The following is an 18,108-nucleotide window of genomic DNA, read 5'->3' as shown; positions in this document are numbered from 1 at the left end:
AGAGGGTCAGTCCAGAACTTTCAAAACAAAATTCAAGTAATTTTCAAGTACTTTTCAAGGATTTTCCCCCATTTTCCAAGGACTACAAAATCGCAATTGTCGCATTTATTTCTTTTACATTATTTTTCATGCAATATAAAGGTAATAGAACAGAATCTCACCATTATCATCATAACATGTAGCATATAGAAGATTATCCGAGGAACACACTATGTGATTGAGCGGAGCTCCGAGTCTCGGCAAGTAGTCCTTGTACCCTGAATCATGATGCCACTTTACTAACACACACTCATGACCTCCACTAAGAAGGTATGAACCTGAAGAAAAATAGGCAAATTTATATTTCAGTTACATGCATACATTATGAAATCGCTTTTGTTGGAATGAAAACTTGTTTGGGATAACCAGTTCTTTAATAGCCTAAGAGATATGAATCCTTAAAAAAGTATTTTCTTGATGTTGCTATAAATTTTTATGTGAAATTTTGATACAACATTTAAATCTTCTGACAACATCATAACACAAAACCAGAACAACTGTTAACATTGATTTGACTAAAACTGTCCCTATAACTATACCACACAGCTAGCAGACTGTGTTCTGATTTTTGTATGTTAAGGATCAGTATGTATATCCCATGCCATCCTCTGAGATAGCTACTATGAAATATTTGTGGCACAAATATCTGTTACAGTTGATTTTGTGGTTACAAAAATACAAGTGAGCCGTGCCATGAGAAAACCAACATAGTGGCTTTGCGACCAGCATGGATCCAGACCAGCCTGCGCATCTGCGCAGTCTGGTCAGGATCCATGCTGTTCGCTAACAGTTTCTCCGATTGAAATAGGCTCTGAAAGTGAACAGCATGGATCCTGACCAGACTGCGCGGATGCGCAGGCTGGTCTGGATCCATGCTGGTCGCAAAGCCACTATGTTGGTTTTCTCATGGCGCGGCTCAAGTTATTAAATCCCAACAAACAAATAAAATATCCTTTTATTCTTTCTTAAAAAGATAAAATCCACATTCATATCCACAAAAAATAGCCTTTTTTGCAAAAAAACATGCAATTTCATGCCCATTTAATTGAATAATTTCACAGCAAACCTAAGGCCTAAAGATATCATACTGAATTATGAGACACTGTTGAGAATAGTGTCCAAATGCCAGTATCTGATTGGCTGATTCTAACCTCATTTTTAAAACTGACCAATTCATAAGGATGCAGTCTTAGACTGGTCCACATTTTTATAACATTGGGTAATGGGTCTGAGGTAAAAAAAAAAAAAAAACCTTGTAGAAGACCAGGCTCAAAACTTGAGAGTCTGACTGGTTGACTGTCTTGAAAATGATTAATGAAGAGTGAATGAGTGAGTTTAGATTTACATGCAAGCTGACACATGAAGATTATATATCACATCACCATAAATTTGAAACCTACATTGAAATATATTTCCAAGATCTATTAGATCATTGATGTAAAAACATGCAATATTAAATATAGTAGTTGTAAACAATATAATATTGCAACAGATGTGAATAAAAATATCCCATGTATACAGATCTGACAACGAAGAAAAGGTCACATTTTGAGATTGATCTTCAAACTCAAGTCAATACATAACTTCAGTTTTCTGTTCAGCTGTAAAGATGACAGCAGAATCGTACCTTCCTGTGTGTAGCAGAGGTCTCTGACAGGTAGAGAATGCCAATGTAACACAGATTTCACTGCCTTATCTTCCTGTAGAAAGTTGTACCAGAGGTAAATCTTTCCATCCTTGCATCCTGTAGCTACACACTGACCATTAGGATGACCAATCACACAGGTGAACTCCTGGTTCCTGTCTACCTTGTGTCTGTAATAAGAAGACACAATAATTCTTTAATTCATACAAGAATATTCTAGAATATTCACAAAACACAGACTAATTTTATAATATACATGTAACCAGTTATTGAACAAAATCTAAACAAATCCTAAGACTTTCAAACGGTACAGTCAGAAAAGGATGTCCCAATCAATTGTCATGTGATGTGACATCATTTAGAGACACTGACAGTGAAAGTGACATGATAAACTGAACTGTAGAGTAGTCTGAAAATTTAAAAGGTTTGTATGACACACTTGGCTAGTCTTCAGACTTTGGTAAAATTTTGAAAAACAGAATTTTTTTCATGCACAAACTCCTTGTCTCAGCAAGATGAAGTTTTTATTTATCAGTATATTCTGGCGATTTAGTGAGATTTTACAACAGCAAGATAACAAGTGACATGGAGTTTTAAAGATGTATTTGCTGAATCTTTGCTTTGCATGTCAGAATAGTGAACCTGGACTGCATACAAACAAGGAGCATCAAAGAAATAGCAATCAATTACAGGAAGATGTTAAATATTAACAAAGGGCAATAACTCTTAGAAATGACTGGCCCTTAAAGAATTCTAATCAACATTACATCACCAGCTGATCGTCAGAAGAAAGTATGTATTACAATTCAACCCATACTGAGGATAATAACAATCAAAGATTTTAAGACCACATGCATAAATATCTATCGAAGGAAAGACAAAGGGAAAAACTCTCCACATCGAGCATCTCCTAGTGCTACACTGATCAGTGCTACCAAAAAATACCACATAACTATGGATATCACGTGACTGTTGCAAAGTCATTCAAATGTTATTTCTATACACTAGAAATAAATCTCTGATAAATAATAAAAACAACATTTTTTAAGAAGTGAGATAAAATAAAAAATCAGGTAATGAAACTAGAGTGAGTTCATATTTATTTATTTTGTTTGATTTAATGTCGCACCGTTACAATTGTAGGTCGTATGACGACTTCCCAGCTTTGATGGTAGAGGAAGACCCCAGGTGCCCCTTCGTGCAATATTTCATCACGAGCGGATACCTGGGTAGAACCATCGACCTTCGGTAAGCTAGCTGGATGGCTTCTCACATGAAGAATTCAACACCGAGTAAGGCTCGAACCAACATCTATGAGAGGCAAGTGATTTGAAGTCAGCGACCTAAACCACTCTTCCACGGAGGCCCCAGAGTGAGTCCATAGGATGCTGGCGTTGCCACTTCCTGGCACTGTACTGTCATATGTTATTTGTTAATGGTGAGTTGGGGTTGTGAGTCACTGGGATGGTTGGGTGGGGTTATGACTATTACAACACATAATAAAGAAGCGCAACATAAACCGTATTTAAAGAGACTGAATAGAATTTTCTTGCTGTGTGTAGAAAGAGCGTAACTTCACATGCTGAACAACATTCCAATATAGTTTCATGAGTACTGGTCAAATATTTGTTTTAGTACCTTCAAGCCAACACAACAGTTTAGGCATTTTATGCAAGTTTTGACTAAGTCAAGTGCAAAACTCTAATTTGGCTGTCATGAGTGAAATCTCAAAAAAAAACCAAGGTGCAAAATTACACATGCTGAAAAGTAATTCCATGTTTCATGACTCTTGGTAAATACATTTTGAGATACATGCAATAAAAACTTTTCAATTTTAGAACCTTTACTGGGTGCCCTATTTCACATGCTAAACAACATTCCTAAAATGTTTCTTGACCCTAGGTCAATTACTTTTTTAGATATGTGAGGCAAACATTTTGGTCCTTTATGCATTATATTTCTGGCTAAGCCAATGGTGATAACTATGGTCTGACTGAATGAAATCAAAAACAAAACCCAAGGTGCACAACTTCAAATACTGTTATATGTTTGATGACTCCAGATCAAATACTTTTTGAGATATGCATGGCACACATTCAGATGTACAGAGAAATCAAAGAGGGGGAAATGGTGGTATGGGGGGTTGAGGAAAAAGACTTGGCTGAAAGTGGTTCAGCAGTTACAGTGTACCACGGCAACAAAATGAAAATTGCTCAATTACAAGAGTAACTTACTTCACAGGTTTGCCTGTTGTGGATGTTGACATACTTTTCACGGTCAGATCCCTTCCCTTCACCGTAACACAGTAAGAGCCCTACAAATGAAAACATTGAATATACAATATCACTTTTTGTTGCTGAAAAGTGGCTGGCACTATTTACTCAACTACTGATGATTAACAATTTTAACAGAGCTCCAGATAAGCTGCGTATTTGCGTATTTACGCAATTAAAATTGCAGAAAACCCAAATGAATTCATACAGTGTGCGTATTGAAATGCAAGTAAAATTCCCTAATACCCAATTCGTAAAACATCGCCTGCGTATCGCATTTTCCTTATTACTAGAACGGGTACGAGACTTTAACGCTAGATTTGACTGACTGGTTATACGTTACCGTAGAACAGGTTGCAATTTATCGGAAAATCACAGGACCATTTAGTCGGCTGATCGGTGTTACTTGGAAGCTTTGTAAACAATTTTACGCCGATAAAATGTAATAGAGGTTGCAGAAAAATGGTTAATGATATTATTTTTACCAGTTCAAATTTCCAATACCCAATTCAGACAAAAGTGATGGGTAAATACCCAAATGCACCAAAAGCTTATCTGGAGCTCTGATTTTAATGTATAAAAATTGTATATACCAATTTTATAAATATGATTTAGACTAATTTGGATTTGTGGTGTTATGAGTCGCACCATGAGAAAACCAACATAGTGCATTTGCGACCACCACGAATCCTGAACTGCCTGCCCATCTGTGCAGTTTGGTCAGGACCCATGCTGTTCGCGAATGGTTTTTCTAATTGCAATTGGCTTTGAAAGCGAACAGATGCGCAGGCTGGTCTGGATCAATGTTAGTCACAAATGCACTATGTTGGTTTTCTCATGGTGCAGCTCATATTATCTGGTTCTTTGGGATCAAGGGGTACATTTTTTTATGATAATAGAATTCTGCTTTAACTGATGCTGAGGGGTTTTACAGACTTCATTATCTCTCATGAACAGGTTCAATCAAACCCAGTCTGCTATTAGTTGCTTGGTTGCATTCTATGCTTAAAAAAAACATTTTCACAGATTTGATTAATTACCAATTATCTAAGTAGTATAAGGTGTATAATTCTGATTCAAATTCACGCAAGAGTTATGACTGTTACCCTTATAACTAACCTACTGATGAAAACAAGTGTACCTATGTTTTAGCTGTATTAGTTTCTAAGAAACACCTAGTATTTTTCTAAGTACAAAAGCCCTGCTGTGCATAGCACTTAATATACATTAACTTGAAGAGAGCTCAGACTCAGATTGCACTGAATAACTCCTGCGGAATATTCAGCTAATATGGAGTGAACAACTTGGTATGACAGTGATCATTTCCTGAGAAAAGTCAAAATAAAATACAACCTTGACCTCTGACCCTTTGGCCTACATAATGGGGGGGGGGCATACACTGCACGTGGGCAATATGTCTGCCATGTTTGAGGATCCTAAGTCAAGTCATCCACAAGTTATTGAACTTAAACAGTTTCTGCAATAACAATCATCATGACCTTGACCTATGACCATCTTACCTCAAAACAATAGAGTCATTTATGGCCATGAGCAATTAGCCTGTCAAGTTTAAAGATCAGAGGTTAATGTGTTCTCGTACAGGGTCTAAACTGTAATAAGCTCCGACTGTCAATGTGATCCTGACCTTTGACCCAGTGACCTCAGTCAGTAGAGGTAATTTATTGTCCACTGGCAATGCGCCCACAAAGTTTTCAGAATGTAGGTCAATTCACTCTGAAGAGAACGAGAAAATGGCTAGGGTATAAGTGGCTTATGTTATTAAGCTCAGAAGCAAAATGTATTACTAGTAATTCACAAAATTTCAAACAAACCCTTACCTTTGGGCTTATATTGGTCTTTCGGCAATCTGATGAGCAGTTTGAAAAAATACACCTGCTTTTTAGTGGCCCTGTCTTTTTTGACACCGAGAGTGTCACGAGATCACATGCTGAAATTGTACAAGTTGAGCATTTTTTAAAGAATATGGAGCAAATAAAAGAATGTAGTAACTAAGTTTTAGATGCTGTATTCTCAGAGTATTGTACTTGCCTATGAACTTTTGCGACTATTTCTTAATTCTACAAACAATTTTGTAAATATACAAGTAAAACATTTATCAAAACTTTTTTTGTTATGCTTAAATTTGCACAGCCTTCTATGGTCATTTCATTTGGAATTTTTACAATTTTAACAGCTGAGGCCTCTTTGAGAACTGTCTGCTGTTCACAGGACATTGAATATATTATAACCATCAATCTTCAAGACCTTTTAAAGAATTCAACAGCTAGAAAGATTTTAACAAATGTGAGTGACTCAAGTCTCTTTAAATGAATTCATAAAATTATATTATCTTTTATTATATGCGAAGTTTCTTTTCTGGCAAAATCAAAATTGAGTTAAGAAATGCTAGTTTTCTTTCAAGGGGCTGATAATTTATATACACAAGAAGGCTATAGTGGTCCTATATTGCTCACCTGAAAGCCTAATAAAGCATGATAAGAAAATTGCTGAACTTTGAAATAAAAAAAAAAGATATGCTTTTGGGCGCCATTTTATTACTTCTTTTGGTTGAGGTTTACATACAATGCAGTTATAAAATCTTTTGAATGGAAAATTTTGCTCAAGTAGTTATAGAGGGGTTGTTCAGAAAATATATTTAGACACAAACCGACAGATGGGAAGGACTTATACGACAAAATCAAATTTTCCCATTCTAAACACTGGCTTTTCAGTAGATTATTCAAAATTTTCTGAATTAGTCATTCTAGTCATTCACAGAAAACAAGTGCTGGCCACTGGTGGCTACGTATTATGACTAGAGGGGGGTGGAGTATAAAATTCTGACAACTGAATTTTCAATGCAATTTTTTTTTATTTTCTACACAGCAGTACATGTCATTGCATAGAGAACCTTGCTCCATCACCTGTAATTTTGACAAAACAATTACCAGTGCTTTAAATCATTTAGTAAAGTCCACTAGACATGCTAGAGATAAATCATAACTGCAATGAGTTGTGTGAGTAATACTGAATTGTGACAAGCTCCTTATTGGAAATTTCAATACAAAATGTCATACTTCTCCAAAAATTCCAGCCAAATCTTACAGGCATAAAACAAATTTACCTGTTTTGTTCTGTGAATTTTGCTGCAGCAGGTAGAGTTTGTTATCTCCCTTGATTGTGTATACTGCATGCAATCTGCTGTCTTGATGTATCTCCTACAGAATACCAAAATTGTGTGTTGTTGAATTTATCACAATAGGTCTCTCTATTACATGTTTGATGTCGCAGGAGTGAAATATTATAAATCATTACATAAATTTGATAAAACACTAGAGTAACAAAGCTTTGACGTTGACATCATTTATTTATAGGAGACGTTGGGAGAATTCACTTTGTCTATAACAGGTAAAGATAGAAACATAAAAAGAATAATACATTTCTGTCTTTCTGCATTGAATATACGGTATTAAAAATTTAACTTGTTGACATGTTTAATAAATTCAAAATGAAAAGACACTCAGATTGTAAAATGCTCTATTTAAGGTGGAGTGGGAGTGGGAGTGGGAGTGGGAGTGGAGTGGAGTGGAGTGGAGTCGAGTGAAGTGAAGTGAAGTGAAGTGAGTGAGTGAAGCGAGCAAGCGAGCGAGCGAGTGAAGTAAGTATGTTTGTTTGTTTTGGGTTTAACGCCGTTTTTCAACAGTATTTCAGTCATGTAACGGCGGGCAGTTAACCTAACCAGTGTTCCTGGATTCTGTACCAGTACAAACCTGTTCTCCGCAAGTAACTGCCAACTTCCCCACATGAATCAGAGGTGGAGGACTAATGATTTCAGACACAATGTCGTTTATCAAATAGTCACGGAGAACATACGCCCAGCCCGAGGATCGAACTCACGACCCCGCGATCCGTAGACCGACGCTCTACCTACTGAGCTAAGCGGGCGGGTGAGTGAAGTAAGTAAGTAATGACTTTATTTCAAGAGGTTACACATTGGGTTTCGCCATCTACCATGTATCATGAATATATGGTCAGACATCATGACAGATACACACATTTCAAATTTAACATCCTGCTTCAATGATTCAATCAACGTTTAATTAAAGCAACTACATTTTGGAAGTCAAGAAAAAGTTAAAATTTTGTTAGGATTTTAGAAAAGGCAATACTATCAACTTAGTAAAGTTTTAATTTCTTGAAGAGTATAAGTTAATGGACTCTTAATGACATGTGGCAATGTATTTCCTTCAGTCAATTCGTAATTCTTTGAAAAGTACTATACCTAAGTATGCACAAATAATGGTTTTCTGTGAAAACTGGAGTGTCAAAACAGCATACTGGGTATATATAATTTCCCAATTACCAGTCCACATACTACTTTAAAAGACAGCAAGTAATGATTCAAACCAAGTAAACTGTAAGAGACACTAAATTACAAACTATAATATCAGAATATCCACCTTAGATGACAGTTTGTGTGTAATTGAAAAGTTTCACCCAAAGTGTAAGCAAGTAGCTTTAAAAAAAAATCTGCCAGGAAATTTCATCTGACGTACTATACCAATAGTACCAATATCAAAACAATTATATTCTGGTTTAACCAATACAAGAAATGTTTTATTCAATGGCCCTATGCTACCATGAAGAACACACAAACTACGTGTACATAAACATTGTATGCAAAACACTGACCCTCAATAATACACCATCTGTGTAGTCCCAAACAATGATCTTCTGGTCCAAGGAGCATGATACAAGCTGCAAAAAATTAATCAAGCATTAAAACCCAATAATCATATTTTATACTTCCAAAAACTATACATTGTAAATATTGGATAAAGACTGATTTACAGTGATTAGACATATTTTCAGTATACAAGTAGAGTTTTCCCATTTAAAGCCACTTAACTGTAAAACACATTTAAGATGAAATTTTCTTTCTCACTAAAATTAATAAAATATAGGTATTAACAGATAATGTGACCAATCATTTTTAAGAGACATAATTATACATTTTATGCCAGTCTCAGTAGAAATAAACAAGTTGAAAATGTTCAAGCCAAAAGTGAGTAAGTAGATTCAATAATCAAACACTGATGATACAGGACATTGCAGTCTCCCCTAAGAGTAAGGGACCTTTATCACAACAATTTTCTTCAGTTGACCATATAATCACATCCACTGCTTACATTCTTGGTTTTCTGGTAATTTATGTATAATGTCACAATTTATAAATTTCAAGCAATGATTTTTCAACATTTATGTAATATTCTTAAACTTGTGTACAAAATATCAACAATCATATGGCCAGCAAGTTAGAATATGCACAACATAATTTGTTTTTCAAATACAACCTCAGACATAAACACATTAAATGCTCTGGGTTAAACTGGAAAGACTGATTTCTATGAGGCTGGAACAATTATGTTTATCACAAGTTTACATTTACTATAATATTTGAAGGTGAAAACTATTTACTAAACAATGCTGACAAGTTTGCCTAGCATACTTTAAAGTTTTACCTTAAGTTTTTTTCTAAAACTTTACCTGAAGTTTATAATACTTCATTTCTAAAGTGTTACCTGAAGTTTATTTTTAGGATGTACTGCAATGCCCGTGACATAGTCTCTGTGCCCACATAACTCGCGCACACATTCTCCACTTGAGATACTGCAGACTTTTATCACTAATCCGGAACAAACAAATAGCCATCTAGAAAAATAAAAGTAATATTTCAAATGATAACAGTTAAACTTATGAAGGTATCACTGAAACAAACGCATAAAAATCTCAAGCATCTTTTTGTCAAATGATTTTAACAGACAACTTACCGGTAATAATAAAATTATGCCAGCTGATAAATGAAACTGAACAATGCTTTTTAATAAAATGATTAAAATCATATTAAGTGTTGTATTTATAATTATTATTATTATACCAGATTTATATAGCGCCCTTTTCATGATCAATTTCATGTTCAAAGGCACTTTACATAGTTCAAATGCAGCCACACAGCATGACACAGGGTGCATAATTCATCCTCTACTAGTACAGACACAGAGCGATCTGACCAGTGGGACGGAGTGAGACAAAGCCCCCACAACAGAGACTGAGAGAGATCAGAAATCAGATACAGGCTTGTCCGGCTAACTTAGCCTAGCTCGTTTCAAATAGACAGCCTGGCTCTTTAACGTGCCCAGTGTATAGCACTGATACACCCAAGGATTGCCTGGGTTCCTGACCAGTACACCTCTAGTTGGGTGGGAAACACTGAACAGCGTTTCTGAAAATTCCCGAGTAGCTGCCGGGGATCAACCCTCCGACCTCAGGATTGGAAGGCCAGTGTGCAAACCAATGAGCTATCCGTAATGAAGTTGTTAGCAAGGTGAACATGCATGAAGAAGAAATGTGAACATGTCAAAGACTTCACCTGGATTGAGAGACATTCTCTTGATCTACACATTGTCTCTCAATCCAAAGACAAAATGTCTCTAGATAGAAAGGCTCAAATTAGCTTAAGCAATAAAAATCAATGAAAGAATAATTAACTCTCAATTTAGAATGAGCAACTTTATTTCATAGATAGAAAAATTATCTTTTCTTTTTATCAAATTTTCAAAATCCAAATTATTTGGGAATTTTGTTTAAGCATTATAAGCATTATTATCTATGCAAACATGTTTCTTGTAAAGTTAACTTGATATCACAAGTTCTTTAAATGAATAAATAGTGCAACTGTAATGAAATTGTTGTTTTAAAGATTTCAAGTTTTATCAACACTTAAGCGAAATACAGTCGATCCAAAGACATTTTGTCTCTCAAACGAGAAACAGGGTTTAGATGGCTCTCAATCGTCGTGATAAAAGCAGTGTTTTTCATAAATAGGCTACAATAAAAAAGAAAAGGATTTAAAGGGGATTTTTTTTTCAGAAATAGGGGGGGGGAACCATACTTTTTGACAGGAGAATAGGGCACTGTAATATGCCTTACATGCTTTAACACAATCATCTTGTTCTTATTTTTAACTGTATCTGACACCCTTGCATTATAGTAAGATTTTAACAAGAGGGCCATGATGGCCCTATATCGCTCACCTGTTATCATTGCACTTGAGGACAAGAAGGTCCTCAGAAAAAATATCTAAGTCCAAAGGACAGGAACAACAAAGTAAGAAATTTAACCAAACAGAAAAACAAAATTCTTACAAGGTATGTCAAAATACACCTAAAAATTGGAGGAACCATCGATGTTGTACCACAGAAAAGTGGTCTCGGGTTTTCCCTACGGCCAATAATAAAAAAGTTACTAAAAATAAGCTATTTATAGTAAGGTAAAAGGGAAGTAATCAAAAAGAAAATTATTGTAAGTGAACAAAAGAAGGTTCTGCCAAATAAATCTGTTGACATAAATGAAATTTCAGATCAGTATCTTCATTAGTTACGGAGATATACCCATTTTAATTTGAAATAAAGGGAGGTAATTTGACATAAAATCAGTCCATAGTTATCTACCCTGATTGGTTCAGTCCAACTAATGACAATAATGAAACTTCAAATAAGTCCTATAAGTACTTACTGAAATAAAACCATTTTGACTACAATCAGGGGAGGTAATCAGATATAAAATAACTCTGGAAACTACGACTGGATCTGATTTGTCATGGAATCCAGGATTTATTGTTGTTGAAGATATTTTGGAAGTCTGTATCAAATAAAACCATAAATGAAGTCTCTATATGGCTGCAAAACCCAAAATAGCCAATTTAGGACCTTTAAGGGGGGCCATAACTCCGGAACCCATGATGCAATTAGGCCAGTTCAAGAAAGGAACCAAGATCTTGTGGTGATACAAGTTGTGTGCAAGTTTGGTTAAAATCCAATCATAAATGAAGTTGCTATTGTGCAGACAAGGTCAAAATAGCAAATTTTGGTCCTTTCAGGGGCCATAACTCTGGAACCCATTAGGGGATCTGGCCGGTTCAACAAAGGAACTGAGATCTTATGGCAACACAAGTTTTGTGCAAGTTTGATTAAATTTAAATCATAAATGAAGCTGCTATTGTGCAGAAAAGGTCAAAATAGCTAATTCTGGCCCTTTCAGGGGCCATAACTCAGGAACCCATAATGGAATCTAGCCAGTTCAAGAAAGGAACCAAGATCTTATAGCGATACAAGTTGTGTGCAAGTTTGGTTAAAATAAAATCATAAATGAAGCTGCTATTGTGCAGACAAGGTCAAAATAGCTAATTCTGGCCCTTTCAGGGGCCATAACTCTGGAACCCATAATGGAATCTGGCCAGTTCAAGAAAGGAACCAAGATCTTATGGTGATACAAGTTGTGTGCCAGTTTGGTAAAAATCAAATCATAAATAAAGCTGCTATTGTGCAGACAAGGTCAAAATAGCTGATTTTGGCCCTTCCAGGGGCCATAACTCTGGAACCCATAATGGGATCTGGCCACTTCAAGAAAGGAACCGAGATCTTATGGTGATACAAGTTGTGTGCAAGTTTGGTTAAAATAAAATAATAAATGAAACCACTATCATGCAGACAAGAAATTGTTGAAGGACGGACGGACGGACTGACGACAGACGAAGGGTGATCACAAAAGCTCACCTTGTCACTATGTGACAGGTGAGCTAAAAATGACCCCGACCTTCCAGTTATAATCAAATTTGATTGTTGGAAGTTACACAGTTGAAGTTGACTTAGTGAAGCCTTCAATCTGTTATAAACAGAATACAGACAACTCGCCAATAGCGGGTCACTTGGAAATAAAATGTGAATCTCTCTTAAACGTAGGCAAGTATACAATATTTAAGTATCCAGTTATATAGACCTATCACTTAGCAATTCTTAGACAAAAGAAGATCAATCTTAGACTAATCTAATGAGTTTGACTTCCATGAGTACTGACTTGGATTTTAACACTCTTGAATTCTTCAAAGTAGAATATTTTTTAGCATACCTCACAGTTTCTTAGATAAAACCACACAAATTTGGTACCATTTAAATTTCTGAAGAGTGAAACACACACTTTCATAGAAATAATGTGATTTTGAATTTTTGATTGACTTCAATAAGTACCATCAAGCAGAGGGGCCATTCAACCGATAGAGAATCACCCATTTAAGGGATAATCAAAGGTTGTTTATTCTGCATAAAAATACAAATCAATGCTTGATTTAATGTTGTAATAGATAAATCCCCATGCTAGGTGGTGCCTTAATTCATATTAGGGGATGAAAATCCCCGAGACGGTAACGTCCGTATATAGTTACATGTATTCGTCTTTGTTGTTTGCATGTACTGAGGCAATTTTTTTGGTGTTTTCTGGTTCCAGTTTATGTACACACGCAGACTGGTTGTCTGCATGAACATCCAAGCACTCCGAATCAGTCACAGAAATTAGTAAACCGCGCCAACATAATTTTTTACTTCTTTTTCGTAATGAAAACTGTACATGCAACTGAAAAACACTTTTAAAACATTAAGGATGTGTAAAGACCACCAAGTTTCTGCGTAGAGTACAAACAAACAAAAAAATCCTAAAGCCAGTGCGAGAACGCGGTGAATGACGTCATTTTGCAAAGTAGGATTTGCGCTATAAGAGGTATGATGACACTAAATGTAAACTTCACTGTTGAGAAGTTTCACTTTCTTTTGAGTGTTGGATATTTCTTTGTAAGTGGATATATAAAAGATAAATCCCTATGCTATAGGCGGTGCCTTAATTCATATTAAAACATAACCAGGCGCTAATATGCCTCTTGGTGATCCAGATGAACGACCAACATATGCAGAAAATGACTATTCCAAAAATAGTTTTAGGGGAAAAAGGTTATCATCCCCAGGGGATGTAGATCGGATATTGCCATGAGTTATGTCTGTTCTTATATTTAGCATAGGGGTTCGGCTCGTGCCTAGGTCCAGGCCCTACCCTGTAAGAAAAACACAAGGGGAATAATTTAGTTTAAAGCAAAGTTTTATGTCCCTTCAGTTTTGTGCTTACTGTATTTTCACTAAAGGAATAATTTCTAAAACTATATAATTATGTCATTTGTTGTCTATTAAATTCTGCACACAATGGTACCAAATTTTCTTACATGCGTGCTAGCAAACGCAAAAAAACTGCGTCCGAACTTTCAACAATGTTCTGAAATATTGTAGTCGTAGGAGACCGGGTCCAAACTGAAGCAATGAATGAACACCATTAAAACAACTTTAGATTGATATATGCGGACAAAGGTAGGTCACGAGCTAATGCGCAACAATATTTAATCACTATTTATCCCTCTATCTCTTACATGAAAGCTCTGGGGAAGATGCATTTCTGTATTGTTTTTTTGATCGCCCGTGTTTTCATTCACATGCATCCATATTATATACGGACAGGACATACACTATATGCCTCCCGCATCAGTAGATGCCGGGGGCATAAGAATAAATAGATCGGCAACTAGAAAGGCATATAGAGCAAATCTCGCTAACATCCCGTGATAAATGAATGAGATCTCGTTTACCGGAAGTGACACACGCGCCATTCATCATCATCATCATCATCTTCAGTGATCGCCTCACTCTGTGTAGAGTATACTCGTGATTTATTTTCTATGCAAAAGCAATTATTCAACAGTAAATTAATTATCACCATATGACCATGCTTCTTTTGAGAATACGAGAAACTGGGATATATAGTTCTATCTATCTATAAATACTGCATGACACCCTTGCGAGTATTTTATGCAGGCGAGGTTTTAGAAAATATTTATTTAGAAATAATACAGCAAGTGAAAAAACGAAGGGACATAGAACTTTGCTCTAGGTGAAATGATTTCCCTTGTGTTTTTCATATAGGGTAGGGCATGGACCTAGGCATGAGCCGAACCCCTGTGATACTTAGCTTATTTTACGACTATTAATATTATTTAGCGATAACATAGGATTTTTTAATTTTAAAAAAATATAAGCATATGATACATAAAAATGAAGGTTTTGTCAAAGGAAAAGCAATAGTGTAATATAAATAGACTCTAATGGCAAAAAAATTTGTTTTTTTTCAAAAATTAAATGAAATTTTATCTTTTTTATTCTGTCAACTCCTCAGTTTCGTTCATAGGTCATTTTGGGGGCTGGAGAACTTAGTTTTCGGTAGAATATATTATGGCAGTCAAGTGAAGAATCATTCAGTTATAATAAATGAATACACATTTAAGTTATTACATTGAAAACAACAGACAGAGTGTGATCACAATAAATAATGTCTCACTAAATGGGTTAAATAGACAAAATTATTCAAGGAATGGAAACAGTTGCCTGAATATGTATTTATTTAGATAAGAATCTGTAACTCTCCATGTTATAATCATAAACGCCAATAATAATTTGTGCTCAAAGATAAACAAGCTAAAAATGTGTGGGTGGGGTACACTAGAGTGTATAAAAAACGTTGGAACTATATAAATAATGAGTGTCATGTGCTGATTGCTAATACTCAATAATAGCATGCTGCTTTATAAATCAATTTATAACATTATTTTCAATAAAGAATAATTTTAATACATTATATCCTCGCTTGAAATGCATTTTCATTTCTGTCAAAACATTGTCGGCCATTTTACAGGAGAGCTTCAAGGGGACGTAAATCTTATTGACGGAAATCACCGAAATTTTACGACATATGCCTCGTGAGCATTCGTTCATTTCCGGTTTAGCAGCGGAAAATGGCGGAAATTTGACGAGGAAATCTTTCACACCCCCGGTCACTTCTATCCTGCTGCGCCACATTGCGCTGCAATGAAATCAATATTTTATGACTTCATATTGTTTGTAAAGGATTGTATTGAGTATATTTTATCATAACTTTGCCTAATTATATATCTAAATTTAAGAATTTTTTGTTGAAAATTGGCAAACTACTCGTGCTTAGAAAATACTACTGTATCATTTTTCAGGAAATATTTTTACTGGACGTTAATCTGCTCACAAAAAGCTTTCATTTGATAGTAAAACCAAATGTGTCATGCATATAGTTTTTGTGTAATGATGATTTACATGTTATGACCAAATGCCAGTTATGAAAGACAAGCGCGTCAGTGACGGTATAAAATGTTGAAAGGCGGAAGTTTATCGATCGAATTTGGAACTTACAAATGTATTCTTCCTGATGATTTATGGATATTGAGTGAGATTATTATACATTTTATCAATTTGTAAAGTTTTTATAACTTTTCAATTTATATGTAAGTTTATATTTTGGATTTTTGTGTATCAGTTATACATTGTGACAGATTGTAATGTAATGGCCATTCAGGACATAGTTATAAAATAATATAGAAATAGTTCAGTATTCTAAAATATTGCTTCTCCGAAATATTGATCTTTCTGTTTCATACATGTGTATAATTGTATATTTCTTATCCTAAGGTTAACAGAGTACAGTTCTTCTCTGTACCAGGCATACAGGTAGCCAACTGGACGCTGGCATGTTTCCATTATACATTGCAGATTCAGCAGTCCGCAGAATGTTGTATCACCATATTTGTAATAACGCTCGGACATGATAGCTAATTACCAACAATGCTCTTGGCTATATTTCCTATATAACTCTGATTAATGAGAGAGAAAGGAGAACCGTTGAGAACGGCACGGGGAACCGAATAGATAGGCTCGATTAGTTATGGGTTAGCTATCATTGCCAGTGCGTCTCACTTATCCATAAGAACTTGGGTTGAACTTTAAATAAAAACTGTTGACTTTCAAAGTGTTGTTTACTATTCCTTTGTCACCGGAGTTTATTACGTGACAATTGTTTGGCGCCGTGACCAAGGATAAGTGGGAGCAAAATGAACTTTTTAAAATGGATTGTCGCTGTAATGATCTGTGAATACTGCCACTACGATCACATGGACTATGAAGAAAACAACATGCCAGAAACTGTAAGTTACTTTTCCTCAATCTTCTCAGACAATTTTGCAAGCTGGAAACGTTTTCCTATTTCTATTTTGTACAGATTAACAAGAACGAAATTATTTTTTGGATATTTTTCATCGGCAAAACATCAAAAAATATTTTCAAACAGTCTTTTTATATCTATGGTCAGAAAATAGTAAGATAGTAACAAAAAAGAGAAAAGAAATAAAAATGAAAAAGTTAGAAAACAGAAAAACTAAAAGAACAGAAATAAATGGAATTGTGTACTGTATGTTCTGTATGGCTATAGTATTGGAATTATTAGGGTTATCTCCTGTCTGTAGCATTGATTTAGAATGATTAGGGTTATCTCTTATTTATGAAGAAATATTGGTTTGGGCATTGGTAAACTTGATATGTTTTTATCAAATTCAGTGCAAAATGTGTTACTTAGAAATGTATTTGTTAAAATATCTACCGGTTTTACCGCATGTCATTTCATTTTTTGGTCATTTCGTGAACACAATGTACATACGGTTGTCTGTTTTAATAAAAATAAGGATACTTGGTACAATATTTGAATTGCAAACTGGAAAACGAAGTGTACAGTCTATTTTTAGGACAGCTGGTTATCTGCATAGAAATGTTGTGCTTTTGGTGCATTGGGTTTTGGAATAAATATCATTTTGTGCATTCTCTTGGTTTGTTAATGTGAAAAAATGACAGCTTGTTGATTTTGATCATCAGTGGACAAAGGGTTACATTAGTATCCAGTCTGAAGGCTTCCTGAGGCAGGACGGTCTATTTTGCTGAAAATATGAGGACACCCATACAGGGGTGTGGAGTAAACAAACTGTTTTACTCCCTCAGTATATTTTTTATTTTTTTTTTATGTCTTATGAATTCTGGAATAGGGGACTCCAGTGTAGTAGAATGGCAAATGGCCATACATAGTGACCAAGGTATTTGGTGTGCGCGAGTGACGCATCCGACAGTGTTTACGTCGGCACTCAATCTGAGAAATAGACGCGTTGATAGCGTTGTGTATATAGAGGCATAGAGGTATACTCTTAGACTAGTATATATTGTATTTGAGCAAAATAGATCTGTTTTCGTTTCTCAAGTTACGCCATAGGCACCTTGTCAACTCATCCAGGCTTGTCATTTTTCAATTACTTTTGGTTAACCATCATTTGTAAGCAGTGGATGTAAGACTGTTTTCCTATCTAAATGTTAATTG

The 18,108-nt window shown here is 35.2% G+C and overlaps 1 protein-coding gene across 1 annotated transcript in view; it reads right to left on the bottom strand.

Moving 5' to 3' along the window:
• LOC123531385 (WD repeat-containing protein 75-like) overlaps positions 1-18,108 on the bottom strand; it is a 38,391-nt gene that overhangs the window by 16,997 nt on the left and 3,286 nt on the right. The window contains exons 2-8 of the mRNA XM_053518608.1: positions 9,540-9,669; positions 8,650-8,715; positions 7,082-7,175; positions 5,796-5,905; positions 3,919-3,998; positions 1,667-1,854; positions 162-317 (exon numbers count right to left, since the gene is read on the bottom strand). Coding sequence (XP_053374583.1) covers positions 162-317; positions 1,667-1,854; positions 3,919-3,998; positions 5,796-5,905; positions 7,082-7,175; positions 8,650-8,715; positions 9,540-9,669 — 824 coding nt within the window. The remainder of the gene's footprint in view (positions 1-161; positions 318-1,666; positions 1,855-3,918; positions 3,999-5,795; positions 5,906-7,081; positions 7,176-8,649; positions 8,716-9,539; positions 9,670-18,108) is intronic.

The sequence above is a fragment of the Mercenaria mercenaria genome, chromosome 11, assembly GCF_021730395.1.
Source record: "Mercenaria mercenaria strain notata chromosome 11, MADL_Memer_1, whole genome shotgun sequence".
NCBI classification, from domain to species: Eukaryota; Metazoa; Mollusca; class Bivalvia; order Venerida; family Veneridae; genus Mercenaria; species Mercenaria mercenaria.
The sequence above is the reverse complement of the archived record's forward strand: the minus strand, read 5'-3'. Positions and strand labels throughout refer to the sequence as shown.